This window comes from Typopeltis vanoorti, chromosome 22 (genome assembly GCF_054136105.1).
Source record: "Typopeltis vanoorti isolate ZY-2024b chromosome 22, IOZ_Tvanoo_1.0, whole genome shotgun sequence".
NCBI classification, from domain to species: Eukaryota; Metazoa; Arthropoda; class Arachnida; order Uropygi; family Thelyphonidae; genus Typopeltis; species Typopeltis vanoorti.
Window position 1 is genome coordinate 30,113,361 of NC_143570.1, and position 16,584 is coordinate 30,129,944.

Genomic DNA, 16,584 nt, shown 5'->3' on the forward strand with positions numbered 1-16,584 from the left:
AATGATGAATGAAGATGATACGCTTCACAGATGCAAGGTGTATCATTACAGCTGCAATACCACTGAAATAATATGGATAAAGGTGTAAGATGGCTAATATGTTTATCCACTATGGCCAGTTGGGAAGTTAAATAAATCATGGAATAAGTGTACACAAACATAAAACGGTGCATTGCATAATAGTGTTCTTGTATAGGGTCATTCATTTATAACAGCTGAAGCTGAACCAGTTCTTGGATATGTACTTATAATTTTGTTATGCTATTAAAATATTCCAGCTGAATCAAAGTGACTAGTTTTAATAGAGATTTTGAATGCCAAATTTCATTAAATTGCATCGGACCAGGATGAACTATTATAATTTAATAAGTTTGCCAATAAAAACAGTTCAAGTACAGTAATAAAAGAGTAAAATATATATCATTAGTATGAACATTACAAATCATAATGGGTTTCCAATTAAAAAAAAAAAAAAAAGAAAGTTGTAACAGGGAAGGAAAAAAGGATTCTTTCATCAAGCAGTCATGATTTTAGAAAATGGTATAACAATAAAAATCATTATCAGTACCGTGTACAAGGATATCCAAATAAACATATAAACTTGGCATACAATATGTTTTGACAATGTTTGGAGTTAAATTCTTAACTGTCAATATTTTTGTTGTTTTCAAGAAAATTATAATGTGTGTGACATTCATGCTATTCAAAGAATGCTACTGAGCAGTAGTAATTTTCTAAAAATCCAATACATGCATTATGAACACACTCTAAATAAATGCATGTATGCATTTATTTAGAGTGTGTTCATAATGCATATCTGGCTAATATATTCCAAACATAATTGTCTTGCCTAATTTTACTATGACAAATGGTCCAAATGAAACCACCGAAACAAAAGATCCTAAATACTAGATTTCATCCAGCTACTTTATAATGATTAATATCAGTTTCAATAATTTTTGAAATTTTGCTGATAAAAAGAATTCAGACTGAAACAAACAGTGTACCATATCATATGTTACTCAATTCCATTTTGCCAGAGGCAGGTTTATTGCAATAAACATCTGAAACACATTTTTCCTTTGTGTCTCTGCAAATGGTCCAACTGAAAGAGAAAGAGAAAAGGGAAATTGCTTCATTTAAATCCACAAAGCCAGAGTTGCCTAGAAAAATCTGCATATGGACAGACAAAATGAATCTAACAAGTGCCTATGCATTTTACAAAGTGCACCTTATTAGTCTGTATGTCCATGTAAAGGTTATAATTTAGTGTACTGTAACATTTTTATACTCATATAAAAATATCCATCATCATGTTAAGTGCAAGACAGAAAGATTTTACCTTTTTAAACAAAGTATATGTAAGTGACCAACAGTCTAAAAAAAAAAAAAAAACATGCATACAAAAAAATATAAAAATTGGGAAGTCAACTAAAATAACTGCATTATACAAATAACTAGTTGTGACAAATAAATCAATGGATTTATTAATTTCAAATTTTTAAAAGACCTATAATGACATTTAGAGCTTGTCAACCTCCTGCAGTCCACCTAACCAAAACAGTGAAATCATCTCCCTTGGTAATTGTAATGTCTATAACTTAAACAGGCTGACTTTTTAATTTCACAGAACACATTGGAAGAGATGGTTTCAGCATTTTCTGCAAACAATACATTATGTGGATGATGTGTATTATCCACATCCTGGATAATATACATCATCCATCTACCAATCAGAATACCAGATAGCCTTCTCTGCATACCTAATACTCTTGTATTTGATTTCCAGGTTGCCTTACTAAGTATAATGTACAGATCATCTTTCCATTCTATAACTCAGACCCTAGTCTCATACATTGTTTCAATGCCTAGGAAACAACTTTTCATCAACACAGATCCTTTGGCATTACAACAGTATCAAATGAGATGACCTCCAGAATGTCTATTCCTCTTTTTCACAATCAGACTACTGTTTCCATTCTACAGAGAACATACTGGGTTCTTCAACAAATGTACAATAAAACAAAATTTTGACAGAAATTGAAATGGAGGGATATATATTTTTTCTTTTTTGGATATTGTTATAGGTCACGAAAAGTAGTGATAAAATGCATAGGCAACAATGTTCCATATGCATGTGCACAGGTCAAAAAGGAGATACAAGACTTAGTAATTGTGTGCACAAAATTTTTGCTGTTAGAATTTCTAATTTGCAGTCAGTCATTTTTGAAAGTACTATAACACTGAATTAAATGAAAAATCATAAATATCACTTATTTCATTTAGTAATTTCTGCAATGTCACCACTCCAATATTACTCTAACCCATTCCAACTTAATACACTCTAATTTTAGCCTGTGCCATATAGGTGAACTGATGCTGATATATCAGCAAGTTGCATATTTGTTTAGAGCGTTTACTGTCTACACCAGTGTTTTTCAAACTGCAGGCTGTGACCTATCACAGGGTGGTGAAATCCATTTAGTAGGTTGCAGCCAACATTATTATGCAGATTAGGTCGTTTTCATTCCAGATGTCTCTTTAAACTAATTGTCATTACATATAGTACATAGATCTCTTATTGTGCCCATACTTGTATTTAGTGGTAAAATAAAGCTACTTATTTTTCTTGCATTTGTAGTATGGTGTCTGCTGGGTAGAGGACATTTTCATTTATCCTCTGAAAGAATAGGCATGGCAAGCAAAACTCTGCTAATTATTTGTTTATTCCTATAAATAAAATAAATCCTTTTATGTTTTATGACACGCTTACTCATGGCATAAAACAAAATTTCTTTTCGTTGTTAGTTTTTTTTCCCTTCTATGGTGTATTTAAATACTAACAAAATTCATGTTCGATATGAGAACTGTTACATTTTTGTTTCTATTTTATTATATGTAGTAAGAATGTTTGGTTTTGTGAAACTTTTGTTTCAGTTTAGTGTGTGTGTGTTTGTGTGTATATATGTATGTGTGTGTGTTTTTTTTCTTTTCTCCCTGATGAAAAAAGCTAATCTTCGAGGTAGTGCAACATTAGGGTACGTTGGGGCAAAGGTGTAGTAAGCTCACACACTTCAATGCATTCCAAAAATCAGTTTAATATTTTATTATTATTATTATTATATGGGCACCTCCATGGAGTTTGAACTCATCGCAGGAGACCCAATTTATCATACCTCTCCTTGAACCCATTAACAGACAAAGCACTCACAACTGATTCTTTCAACCCATTCTACTCATTTACCACTCTCCAAACAAAACATCTAGTCCTCGCACCCATACTGACCACACCTTTTTTTCAACTTCCTGGGAGACCCCTTGTTCTGGTCCCTCTAGCCAAGTGTTGAAACATTTCCCCTGCATCTATCCTATAAAATCCTTTAAGCAACTTAAATATTTCTATCATATCCCTCTTTTTCTCCTATCAACCAACTTCTACAATCCACACACCTTCAATCTATCCTAATAGGGATTCCACAGGCCACTCACCATCTTGGTCACTCGCATCTGAATCCTTTCCACTGCTTCCTCATCCCCAAGAAACCCAGGAGACCAGACTTGAGCACAGTAATCCAGATGTGAGTGTATCAAGATCTTATAAAGAGGAATTATAACTTCCTTATCTCTACTTGTATTAATGTGTTCTTCACTAGCCAAGTAATCTTATGGGCTAAGCAACCTTATCAATATGTCCTCTAAACTTTAACTCTCTGTCTATCACCACCCCTAAAAAAGGTTCCTCTAGTTGGCAACTAGAATCGAACTGATGATGCTCTTTCTTCGGACGGTAAACACCACTTTCACTGAGCTACATGGGCTTGATTGAAATCTATTTTATCCAGTCTGCAGTTACTTTCGTCATGACAGGGATCGAACACAGGTCTTTTTCCAATCAGTGGGCGCAATGTTCCATTGTTCTTCCAATTTAGTTACGGGTGCACCATAGTGAAATTGGATTTTTGGGCTGATGGAGCCAGTATGAGATATCAAAGTGACACTATTATTTTCGTGGCCTTTTGGTTCATATAAGAGTGTACTATCTGATCTTAATATTTGATATAGAACACAAGATAAACTAATTTTTGAAAGGTGGCAAAGTAACTGGAGCCTGTTCCACCTTTGTTGCAAATTACCTGGTATTGTACAACTTCAGTATCTTCAGAGTATCACTTCTTGGTCTTATATATATATTTTGTTTGTGTGTGTGTTTGCTGGGTCAAGATGTAAAATGTAATTTTTATAATGGGTTATGGTCAGAAAAGTTTGAAATACACTGCTTTAGACAGTAAAGCCGCTTGTACTTGTGCAAATGCTAATGAATTTTTGTAACTATGCAGATTAAGCAAATGAATTTAGTCCTTGAAATTTTACAGGCTATAACTAGATGAAAAAAGGGCAACATTAATATGAGAAATATTACATTATCATGTATATACTGAGTCTGAGACTGGAAACTTGCAAACAAAATGTTTTTCATGCACACATGGGCCAGCAAAAATTAGAGGGAATATTGATAGCCAACTTGAATTAGTGATTAATATCACAACTTCATTCCACTCTGCATTGCCATAATTTTAATTATGGCAATGCAGAGTGGAATGAAGAGATAGCATCTAGCAATAAGAAAAATTAATTTCTTGAGTCCCTGAGGGACAACTATTTTAGGCAGTATGTAATGAGGAACAGATGAGGACTAAGAGTCTTAGATCTGATGATCCTATCATGAGAGGACAAGATTGTGAATGGAACATCTCACCTCCCACCCATCATGAGATGATCACCTGGATAATCACCAGCAGTATTTCTTTTCAATGTGCATGTTGCAAGTTTATAATTAACAGCAAAATGCAATTATACATAAATCAAAGACTGATTTGAAATGTGAGAAACATTCAATGAAAGAGTTGTTAAAGATTCGAACATGAAAAGTGAGAAAGTAAAGATTGCCAGTCTGCTGCCTTACTATGATAGGACAGAATTGAGAAGGACCATGATTGCTAATGAGTCAAGAAGACTGTGCAAGTAGAATAGTGTACAGTCTGTAGATGTATGGAGTGAATTTCATTGATGAAAGGAGTTGTATGCCTGATGGAGTTGAAGAAAGTGATATCCAGTGAGAGGCTGGAAGTGCCAATTCAGGGAAATACCATATATGTCGGCATATAAGACAACTCTCAAATACTACAGAAAACCTCCTCAAAATCATGGGTCGTCTTATACAGTAAGTATAAAAAGGGAAGCTTAAATTTCTTGGATGAACATTTAGGTAGTTACAATACAACGTTATATAAGAAAATAGGCAGTGTTCATAAACAAATCAGATTAATTTTTTGTTACATAAATTTATTTAAAATATTACAATAGATCTTAAAAAACAAATAATATCTGTTAACCTCAATTTTCATGTTAATTTTCTTCATCATCTGTTGAAAATATTCTTCAGATTCATTCATGAGCACCTGTACTTCAAACTAGCACACTCTTACTACCTTTAGACTCCAGTGTTTTATTGCTCATGATATCAAAGCTCATAGGAGTTTCATCTATATATCCAATATTTGACAATAGAAATTTATGTTCTTGTCTCAACTGAATAATAAATTTATGGAAAAGCAGACCTTGACCACAAACTTACCAGTTTGTGGTCAAGATCTGCTGGTAGTTTTTGAGCAATTTTAATTTTTTGTCATATTATCAGATTTTATCTGTTCATAAAATGATCACAACATCCTGAAGTAGCTTGAACTTCTATACTTTCATCTGGATTCAATCTTGACCATTTTAGTGAATATGGTCTAATCATATTTCTTGTAACAAGATAACCATTCTGCAATGTGATTTTCCAGTTGCGACAATTTCCAGTGCAATGAGATCGGTTGATCCCCGTTCTCATCGCACATTTTTTATTTGGCAATTTTTTAAAAATATCTTCTTTCTTCCTCCATTCTCTTACCATCTTCTTGGTTATGTCAAACTTTCTTGCAGCAGCAAAGTTATTAGTTTGTTTTGCAATTTCAATTACCCTTATTTTAAATTGAGCTTCATACGTTCTTCGTTTTGTTGCTCTTTCCATGATTTTAAATGATAACAATTTTAATAATCCTAAAATTTAAAAAAATATAAAATTAATAATTAATTAAAATTGGGGCTAATCACTTTTAATTAGGATAATTTGCATAAATACTAAATCTATGCTATGCAAAAAAAAAAAAAAAAAAAAACAGATATGCATAAATATAAAAATAACGGATATAACAACAATACCTAACATTGCATTAATACAAGAAAGAAGAAATTGGGAGGGGGGGGGGGTAGTTTTATAGAACCGACATAAGCTTAAAACCTAAAAATAGCCTAAAATTTAGGTCTCGTCTTATACGCCAGTCATCCTAACATATACAGCAGGTATTATGGAAGATGCAGTCAAATATGTGTCTGGCCATCCTCCGGGACAAATGAGTGGGAATACAGAAATGATCATCAACAGCTGGGTGCAGTTTCCCAGGTTTTGAATCTGAATGAATTGGTAATGAGAGTAAGTAAAGGTAACTTAAAGGCACTTAAAGTAAAGGCAGGCCCAAGGGGATATTGATGTGCATCAACACAAATGCCAGAAGATCAGAATTCAAGGAAAGGAGTTTTTGACACTGGTCAGCTCAACTTGGCCAAAAATTATCAATGTCAGTGACACCAAGTAGACAAATATATTGTCACAGTGATAGAATGTAAGGGTTGTTACTAATGATAGCTGAAGAAGTTCAACCAACAAAAATAGAAGTTAAGGAGAATTTCAGATCTGAAGAAGATGGTTCATTTGAGGTTATCTAGCATGAGATAGAGATCAAAAGGACCAAATATATTGCTGGGTGTAGTTTCCCAGACCTGGGGGGGTCCAGGAGAAGATGTGAATGTCATGCATTGGTAATAATCGTGATGGACCTCAAATATGGGAATATAGATTACAAGGAGGAAAGGGTACATGGCAAGAAGGAAATGGAATTTATACAATTACTAAGGAATAATTACCTGAAACAGTATGTCATACAGGGGATCAAAGGATTGAAAGTGCTGGATCTGGTAATTACATCAGAAAATCTATCCATAACCAAGGAGAGATTTTCTGATGTCACAGACTGGTCGTGTAGTCTTATTCTGGGAGGTTGCTCAACATCTGGAATTCTCAGTCAAAAAAAGGTTTATGAAGAACTACAACTGTGATGATTATAACAAACTTAGGTTGCAGCTTGGATGCAAGGATTGTTTGAAAGAGGCAGTATCGGAGTGCATACTCACAGTCAGAATGATAAATCAAGCAAGGAGTTAAACAGATAAGTAGCAATATACGATAGGAGCTGCAAAAAAAAGAGGAGTGACAGAAGCTTAAATAGTTGAGCTACTAAGTAATCAAATGGTACACTTCAGATGATACACTTTGCAAACGTGTATCATCCTAATAGAGAGTTACTGATGTGAGAATTGAGGCAGACAAACTGGAGATGCTCAGCATATTGAAAAATATTGATACTAATACATATAGCAATGGGACTGGATGTCATATTCACCAGTGTGCTATGAGAATGTCCAGGAGAACTGGCAGTGCCTCTGTTGAAGTTTTTTAATCAAAGTCTAAGCTCTGGTGAGGTGGAAAGAGGGTAAGATAGTTCCATTACAGAAATGTAGTTCCAAGACAGAAGTAGCAAATTACAGGCTAATTAGTATCAATGGAGGGTTTGTTACAGTACTGGAAAAGTTGGTTAAAGGTAAAATTCAGGAACAGGTGGATATGAATATGATAATCTACAGTGGGCAGTATGGCTTCTTTGTAAAAGGTAGGTAATTTATTCACATTTTATAATAATGTGACAACAGAATTGGATAAAAGAAATGGTTACTCTATGATACTACTAGGCTTTGCAAAGGCATTTGATAAGAATACCACATGGAAAACAATTACATAAAATGGAGCAAATGGGAGTGGATATGAAGCTGATGGAAAGAATGTGGATGAAAGACAGACATACAGAGAGTAGTGTATGGTGGAGTGCCTTAGGATTCTGCTCTTTAATTTGTGTAATAATGATATAGGGAATGATTTAAGGGAGGGAGATTGCATCCAGTTGTTGCAATAATGCAAAACTGGGGATGGAAATAGTTGATAAAGCAATATAGATTTTCTGCCAGACAGAGGAATGGCAGTAGACAGAGATTTGAAATTCAGAGTGCATTTTGTAAAAGTTGGAAAAATAGCTCAAAGGATTATTTGGATGTTGAAGAACAGGTTGCCAAATAAAGACATAGAGATTATCATTCCTGTAATATTTTTCAGCCACATCTTAACTACAATGCACAGCTTTGGTCACTTGGAAATCAGAAGGTGGTGGACATGATCCAGAGATGAGTGACCAAGCTGGCGACATGTCTGTGGAATGCTCATTATGAGGACAGACTGAAAGTGTGTGGACTGCAGAATTTAGTTGACAGGTGGAAGAAAGCAGATGTGGTAGAAACTTATGTTATTAAAGGGATTCTATAAGATTGACACAAAAGAAATTTTTCAATACGTGATAGGTAGGGCAAGAACAAGGGGTCACCTCTGTAAGTTAAGTAATAGTGTGGTTAGTAATGGAGTACAGAGTGAATGACAGAATGGATTGCCAGGGTAAGTTTATGAGTGCCTTAACAGTGAATGAGTTTAAAGAGAGGTATGATATTGTGTGACTAATGGTTAGAATGGGTCTCCCACTTTGAGTCATCTGACTCTATGGAAATACCCATATAATAATAATTCACAAGGTAAGTCTTCTCATTAGATTAACTATTATTGTCGTTAATTCATACCATGATCTGAAACTTTAGAAGTTTAGAACTAATGTTTAAGAAGTAGAGTAAAGCTCCAGAGATCATAAGGTTGACATTTTTCAATAACTAAACATACATAAATAATTTATCTTTCTATAGGCACAATTAATACATCTGGTCACACATAACTGTAGTAAAATGGAATAGGTACCTTAGGTGTTCCCATAATCCACTTACAGCTGGAATGATCCTGATTTTCAGTATCTGCAATAGTGATAACCTGCCATATGCAAGCCAAACTTGACAATATTCTTGGCATGTTACTTAATAAAGAATGACGTGCAGTAATTATAGGATCCATGGAGCTATTTGTTTCCCAACCAGAGAGAGAATCCTGCAATAAGTAAATAAAATTTCAATGTTGCAAAATAATTATGATGGTTAGAAAGAAAGTATGCAAAGCACAGAGTGCTGATATATGTCAAATTTGAGACCACAGAGACTGACATAGCTATACAACAAGTGGTACTGTCAAATGGGCTGCTGATGTTTATCGAAACAAATTATTAACAATCATTAATGATCTAAATTCTGGTTGGAAGAGGCAAAATGTTTGTGACTGCTAGTCCTATAGATATATGAATATGAAATAAATGCTCTGCTTGATGAAACGGGGCAATTTCAGAAGAATGGCTGTGGCCACTGTATCATGAAGATATCACATTAGAAATTGAAAAGAATCCTGAGTGGGATGCTCTCACACATCCTTGATGAAAGAGTACCACCTAATATGCAATTATCATATGCAGTAAGGCCTGGTTATCACATGCTTCCTGTAGACCTTTCTAGAAGTCAATTTAGGAAATATAGTTTTAAAAGTGGCCTGTGCAACACATGCCTACTTTGCTAATTTATTCCCCCTGTCTCTCTCTCTCTCTCTCTCTGCTATGTAACATTTGTTTTAAAACCTGAGTAAGTGTTTACCCTTTGATAGTTATCAGCACTATACATAGAAGCATACTTTGTAGTATGCCTCTATGTATAATGCATGAATATTTTGCAAACCATAGCAATAATGAAGATATTTCTTTGTAACTGTTATATAACAGATATGTAGTGAGCATGTCAAACATTTGGTAACAATAATATCCAGCTATTAAGAGAAGTATACTGTTAAGCAAAGACAAGTCATCTTATTAACATAACCTTCCATGCACGATGCATTCTCTAAAAAATAAAGTCATACACATCAAAGAAATAGTTTTCAATATGTTATTCATTTGATGATTTTAATAATCTAAAATAAAGATTTAATAAAAATAAATGCAATAACTAAATATGTGCGAAATGTGTTTCTCACAGTTATGAGCATTAAAAGTATCACGGATGGCTGAGTGGTTAGGTATCTACTCTCCAACTGACAGACTGCAGGTTTGAATAAATCTAAAATGGATGTTTGTGATTTTTTTAGGAGGGAGATGAATTTCATGACCTGGTGTATGACTATCATCCCCCTTATTGGAGGCCTGCCTTGAAAAACCATATCTGTCTCTACAGCAGGTTTTCAATAGTGTGTCAAATAAATAAATAAATGAAATAAAATAAAATAGAGCAACAAAACAAACAAACAAACAAAAATTATATAAGATGTCACTTAGTCATGAAGTATCTTCAGAACTAGGCTACTTATATACAGGCTGATGACTTTATATCAACTCCCCTAGTAACCCATAATGCAAAGCACATCCTTTCAATAAAGGTTGTAACTAATCTTGGTAGCAGCCTTTCTTATAATGCATAGCAACATGCATTTCCAAAAAGAAGTGTGCTCTTTGCATTACTGGATACTAAGACGGTTTATATGAAGCCATCAGCCTCTAAATAGAAGTAGCCCAGTCATAAAGATACATCATGTGTAAACTTTGTTTAGTTACCTTGGGTAAAGTATTAATAAAGAATATAAAAACTATGAAAAATTTTCTACAAGTATCTCTGATTCAGAGTATTTTAATAAATTAATATTTTAATATTAATAATTTGATACATCTTTCCACTACTTGTATATGGGAAATATACGTCTGCCATGATTCAACATTGGTATCCTTTTGTGATCTGGTTCTCACTGATTAGATTATGATTTTTAACAATTTTTAATGCACTGAGACATTGTGGAAAGGTTTGTGGAGAGTTATACACCCCCCCCTCCCAAAAAAAGGAAGTTGGAAGCCCATAGCATTAATGAACATGGATTATAAAATCTTTAAGAAAATTTTAAACACTACAATTAAAAATCACTTAAAAGAATTGGTTCAAACAAAGCACACAAATTTATGGGTTTCCTGGAGGAACAACTGAATTCAATTTATTTCTAATCAGGGATATTATGTATCTAGTTAATCAGCTGAAGTTGCTCTGCACACTATTATCATAATCACCATCATCCTGAAATGTACTCTCAAGAGGATATTCAAGAGGATATTCTGATTGAATTAATCCACCTAGACCACCTTGGGCCTCCTCTGGGTCATTTTTTTGCCATGTTGGCATCAAACACCTGTTTTGCAAACCTTTCCTCTCCCATTCTCTTTAAGTGGCCATATCACCTTAGATTAGCTCTGCTTACCCATTATGGAATGCTAACAACGCCTTTCTAAGATCTTCATTTTTAATATGATTATAGCATTGAGACTTAAAATTACATAAGGATAAAAGATGATAATGACAATAAGATGATTTACCGTTAGTTGTAGAGACCATGGAAATCTATGATGTGTATACCATGAACTAATGAAAGCATCAATAAAGGTCGAAACTGGTCTGGGTAGTAGGCCATTCTCATAATGCATAGCATTATTCACATGCAAAACAAAGTGTGCTTTGCATTATGGGATATTAAGGCAATTTATGTGAGGTCATCAGTCCATATGTAATCAGTCCTGATGATTCTTCACATGTGTCTAATTCTTTACACTCTGATAAAGAATTAGACACAAATATAATTTTTTGGCAAGTTTAATGAGATTTCTTAATATAATTTATATAAAATTAATTTGATCAATTTGAGAACAGTGGTGGTTGAACCTCCAGTTCATCAACCACTATTCTCAAATTGATCCATGTCCATGAATCAATGCATACATTTGCTTGGAAGATAAACTCTCAAAAGGTGATCACTCAGTAATTCAACTATTTCCTCTGCTTCTGTCACTTCCCTATCACAAGCGTCCATTGAAGATGAATGCTTGTGGTAAAAAAGATGAACATTCTTCCATAATCATCTTCCTTTTCCTATAACACTGGAAGAACTGTTTGAGATTTCTTTTTGGCCTGCTGAGCTAATTTACTCCCATAACATGATTCTACCTTCTTCATCATGCTGATCAGTCTGATTGTGATTTTTATGCCATGGCACTGCTATATGGTGCGTCCTGAAGAAAGTTATCCATTTTTGTAAAAGGCATAGATTGCTTCTGGTGTGCACTGACCATGAGCTGGCTGATCACTTATCTCCTGTTATATTCTCCAAAGCATTTCATTTTTTTTGCAGCTCCAGCTCAATGATGTTATTTAACCATTTAATTCCCCTAATTTATCCTACTAACCTTGGTATGCAATGTGATACCACTTTCCATTAATATCCTTGATTTCTCATTCATTACTACGGTGTTTATCGTTGCGATTTTTATGCCATGGCATTACAGGGTGCCTCTTAAAGAAACTTATTAGTTTTAGGTAAAAGGCATAGAATGTTTATGAAATATTATATGAATATGGAATTTTTCCCCAAGGTTACAAAAAAGAACAATAGAGAAAGTTACTCCTTTGTGGAACAAATTAGGAATGTTTGGAAATGATTCAAAGGTAATTTTTTTATTGACATTTGAATCTTAGTATCTCTTCTAGGAATCGCTCCCACTGATGAGACTTCAATAAATGTCAAAACCAGTCTGGATAGTGGCCGTTTTCAAACATAAATTATGGAATATGGAAAATTGCATTATGGGATACTAAGGGAATTAATGTGAAGTCATTAATTAGCTTCTATATACAAGTAGTCTAGTCATAAAGATACTTCACACATAAACTGTATATTACACCTGGATAAAGGATTAACCAGGAATATAATTTCTTGGCATTTTTAATTTAATTTATAACCAAATGAAAAAAAAAATTTCAACAACCAGCTGTAATGCACAGTTTTTTAATAATGAGTTACACCTTTTCACCACTTACATATGAGAAACATATGACTTCTGCATTACTTGATTATTGTATCTCTTTTGAGTCTAGCTCCCAGGCAGTAGAGTGGTTCTGTTTAGTTTGTCAGTTTGTCTGTTTTGAGGAACGAAAAACCCGAGTTTCCAGGTGAAAAAACCATCTACTTCTGTATGAGACCGGCTAACTCACCTTTAGTCGAAAGAAACTAGATAAAGGTTCTGCACGTCATAGATGGGAATCGAACCCAGGTCTTTCCAACCAAAAGGCTTCGTCTATACCATAGATTCTCAAACTTTTGGGGCCACCGCCCACTTTGCAAGACATAAATTTTGTAACGCCCCCCATTATAACAGTTTACTGCATTCAAGTCGTTTGATATTTTTGACGTAAATAGCAACTAATGATACATTACTGCTTATGCCATTAAACTTTTAAAAAGAAGTGGCCAATATGTGCTTCATCTTGAACAGAGTTACTGCTATACCGATTTTGGTGAAATGTAGCCCATATGTAAAGATTGTAAAATGTATGCTCGAATAACATTATGCACAGTTTCATACAATGGTTTAAATATGAAAATGTGGAATACAATTAAGAGATTGCATTGCATTAGTAAGAATCTTATTGTAATAATTAAAACACCATTAAATATATTACAAAATTGTTTATTTCTAACTTATAAAGTAAAAATACAAAGCAAAAATAACAAATTAATGTAGAGGATGAGGCCTGGTGCATTTTTAAAAGTCTGTTAATATCGGGTTCAACTTCTGTTAAAAACAGTCGTAAATCGCCACGATCAGTTATATGCAATCGGTTCCTTTTCTTAGATAGTAAATTCACTACAGCACTAAACCCGCGCTCAGCCAAATAAAAAGATGGAAATGCAATTAAAAATTTCTGCACTATTTCCCATAATCCAGGGTACAGTGTCAATATTGATTTTTGAAGCCAGAATTCCTGGTATCCAGTTTTGAATTTTATTTTTAGTTCTTCATTTGTTGTGAGTTCTATGAGTTCCACTTCTAAATTTGATGATCCTGTGCTTACATGTGAGAAAGGATCTAGAACCCAATTTGGTATATTCATGTTTAGAATATTCTTGAATTGCTCATTGAAATCAGCATGGAGAACCTCCAAGTGTTGGCAGTATATAAGTAAATCTTCCTTTTTGAGAGACACTGCTGATAAATTTGAAAAGTGGCTATATTCCCCTCGGCCCATATTCCCCTTGAACAGAAGAAGTTTCCCTACAAAAGCGGCAATAACGTTTTTTGTTTTAATTCAATTCAATTCATCACCTTGTAGTTGTAGATTGACTTCATTAAATATTTTATAGAGGTCTGTCAAATAAGCGATGTCATTTTCGGATGCAATCAGGTTGGCCTGCAATCCATCGTCTCTGTTTTCTAGGAACTCTAGTACTGAATCAAACAAATTGTAAAATCGATTCAGACAAATACCTTTTGAAAGCCACCGAACTTCTGTGTGAAGCAGCAAATGAGTGAAATCTTCATCATTTTCACTACAAAGTTGGCTAAACAATCTGTCACTCAATGGATTGCTTCTAATCTTATTGACTACTCTAATAACGTAATGGAGCGACGTGTACAGGCGTTCACTTAAATTTTTCGCAACCAAATGCTGATGATGAAAAACACAATGTATAGCGAGTACATTTGGTACTATTTGTTTCAAATGCGCTATGAAACTCTTGTGGCACCCTGTCATTGCTGGAGCACCATCAGTAGCAGCAGACAAAATATTACGAATAGGAATGTCTTTCTCTTGAAAAAATTTATTCATGATATTAAACATAGATTCTCCCTTTGTATCCACTTCCAAATTTTTAGCAAATAATAATTCTTAACAAACTTTTTCTTCTTTTATGAATCGTACGTATGATAAGAGTTGTGGTTTATTATTTGGGAGAGTTGATTCATCGAGTTGAATGGAAAATTGGCATGTCTTCAAATAATTGCACAATGATTTTTCAACATCTTCAGCCATTTCATCAATTCTTCTTTGCACTGAATTATTGCTCAAAGGAATTTCCTGATGATATCTGATGCTGGCTTATGAAGCACAGTTTTTGTTACTTCTTTTACTACTGGCAAGATTAATTCCTCACCAACTGTGAGTGGTTTTCCCGCTTTTGCGATTAATAATGAAATATTATAAGAAGCTTGTAATACGTCATTATCTCGTTTAGTGGACGACGTAAAAAGTTTTGATATAGTTAGACATTTAAAATATTTTTCTTCTAGTACTTGAAAACAGGACAAATCTTTATCCTTTTTGTCAGCATGCATTTTAGTCAAATGCTCTTGTAACCTAGAAGGCTTCATTGCTTCATTTGAAAACACTTTTTGGCAAATCAAGCACATCGGTAATAATTGGTTCACAGGAGACTATTTCAAATACTCAATACTATACTGTCGACATTTCTTCTTATATTCAGACATAATGAAGTAATAAAATTTGCAAAAATATTCACAAAATAAAAGATTTAATTTACACTTTGTATGACTCCACTTATCTATCACACTTTCGACTGATGATTGCTGGCAAAGCACACAAAAAATAATGAAATTTATTCCTAACCCACTGGTATTTATAGATTTGAAATCTAGCCCGAATCGACTTGCATGCATTGACTTGTTTGCGATACCATCGTACTCGTGCTTTGAACAAGTCACTGCAAGCACCCATATTCCTGTCAAAACATGCTGAATCGAGTGAATTACCTATGTAATAGTTGACCGACATACTACTAGTTAAGACTCGTCTGCTGCGTGGATAGACTTAAAGCCTGTATGGCACGATCAATTTTTATAATAGCAAAAAATGAATACATTTTTTAAGTATATAAAAAATAGAAGTTAAAATATCCTGTATGACACGTTAAATTTTTTATTTTGCACGCATGTACATTTTGTTCGTCTGACCATGTTTAATAAATAAAATAATTACACAAGATATAAACAACAAACCTACAAAACATAACCACAGAAAACAGTATAATAAGTTTCGAATAATATTTGCTTCATTTTTTTTCCCTCTAGTTAGCAATATAAGTTAGTACTAACTAGGTTAACTAAAATTTATGATTTTATTTCTTTCTTGCCATTATTATTTTTACTCGTAATATTAAATTATATAAAATTGGGTTTATTTTTGTACAAATCAATTAGAAAAGTGGTTTTATATATTTTATATATATTTTGAAATGAAATATAATGAATATATCTGCTACTGTAAACATAACCTATTATACACACATATATACATGCTCTATTTTCTCATTGACATAGAAAATTGACATCTATTTCTATCTGACATGGTAAATTTTCAAATGATTAAATAATTGAAATAGAAAATTGATAAAGAAATTGATCATGTAAGACGGGCATAAGATGAATTAAAATGCAATATTTAAATTTTAAATGATTATCTAATCACCAAATCACGAAAATAATTAATTTTTAAATATATATTATTAATTTCTTCTATAAAGAGCCACTGACCCCTAGACTGCCTGAACGCCCCCAAATGCTTCTGATCCCA

The 16,584-nt window shown here is 33.6% G+C and overlaps 1 protein-coding gene across 5 annotated transcripts in view; it reads right to left on the minus strand.

Annotated features, from left to right (window-relative positions):
• LOC150094270 (protein DOP1A) overlaps positions 1-16,584 on the minus strand; it is a 613,349-nt gene that overhangs the window by 252,187 nt on the left and 344,578 nt on the right. For all 5 annotated transcript variants that reach the window (XR_016550242.1, XM_090412136.1, XM_090412135.1 and 2 more), the window contains one exon: positions 9,011-9,193. Coding sequence is in view for 4 of the 5 variants with exons in the window: in XM_090412136.1 (XP_090268262.1) it covers positions 9,011-9,193 (183 nt within the window). In the remaining variant the exon portion in view is untranslated. The remainder of the gene's footprint in view (positions 1-9,010; positions 9,194-16,584) is intronic.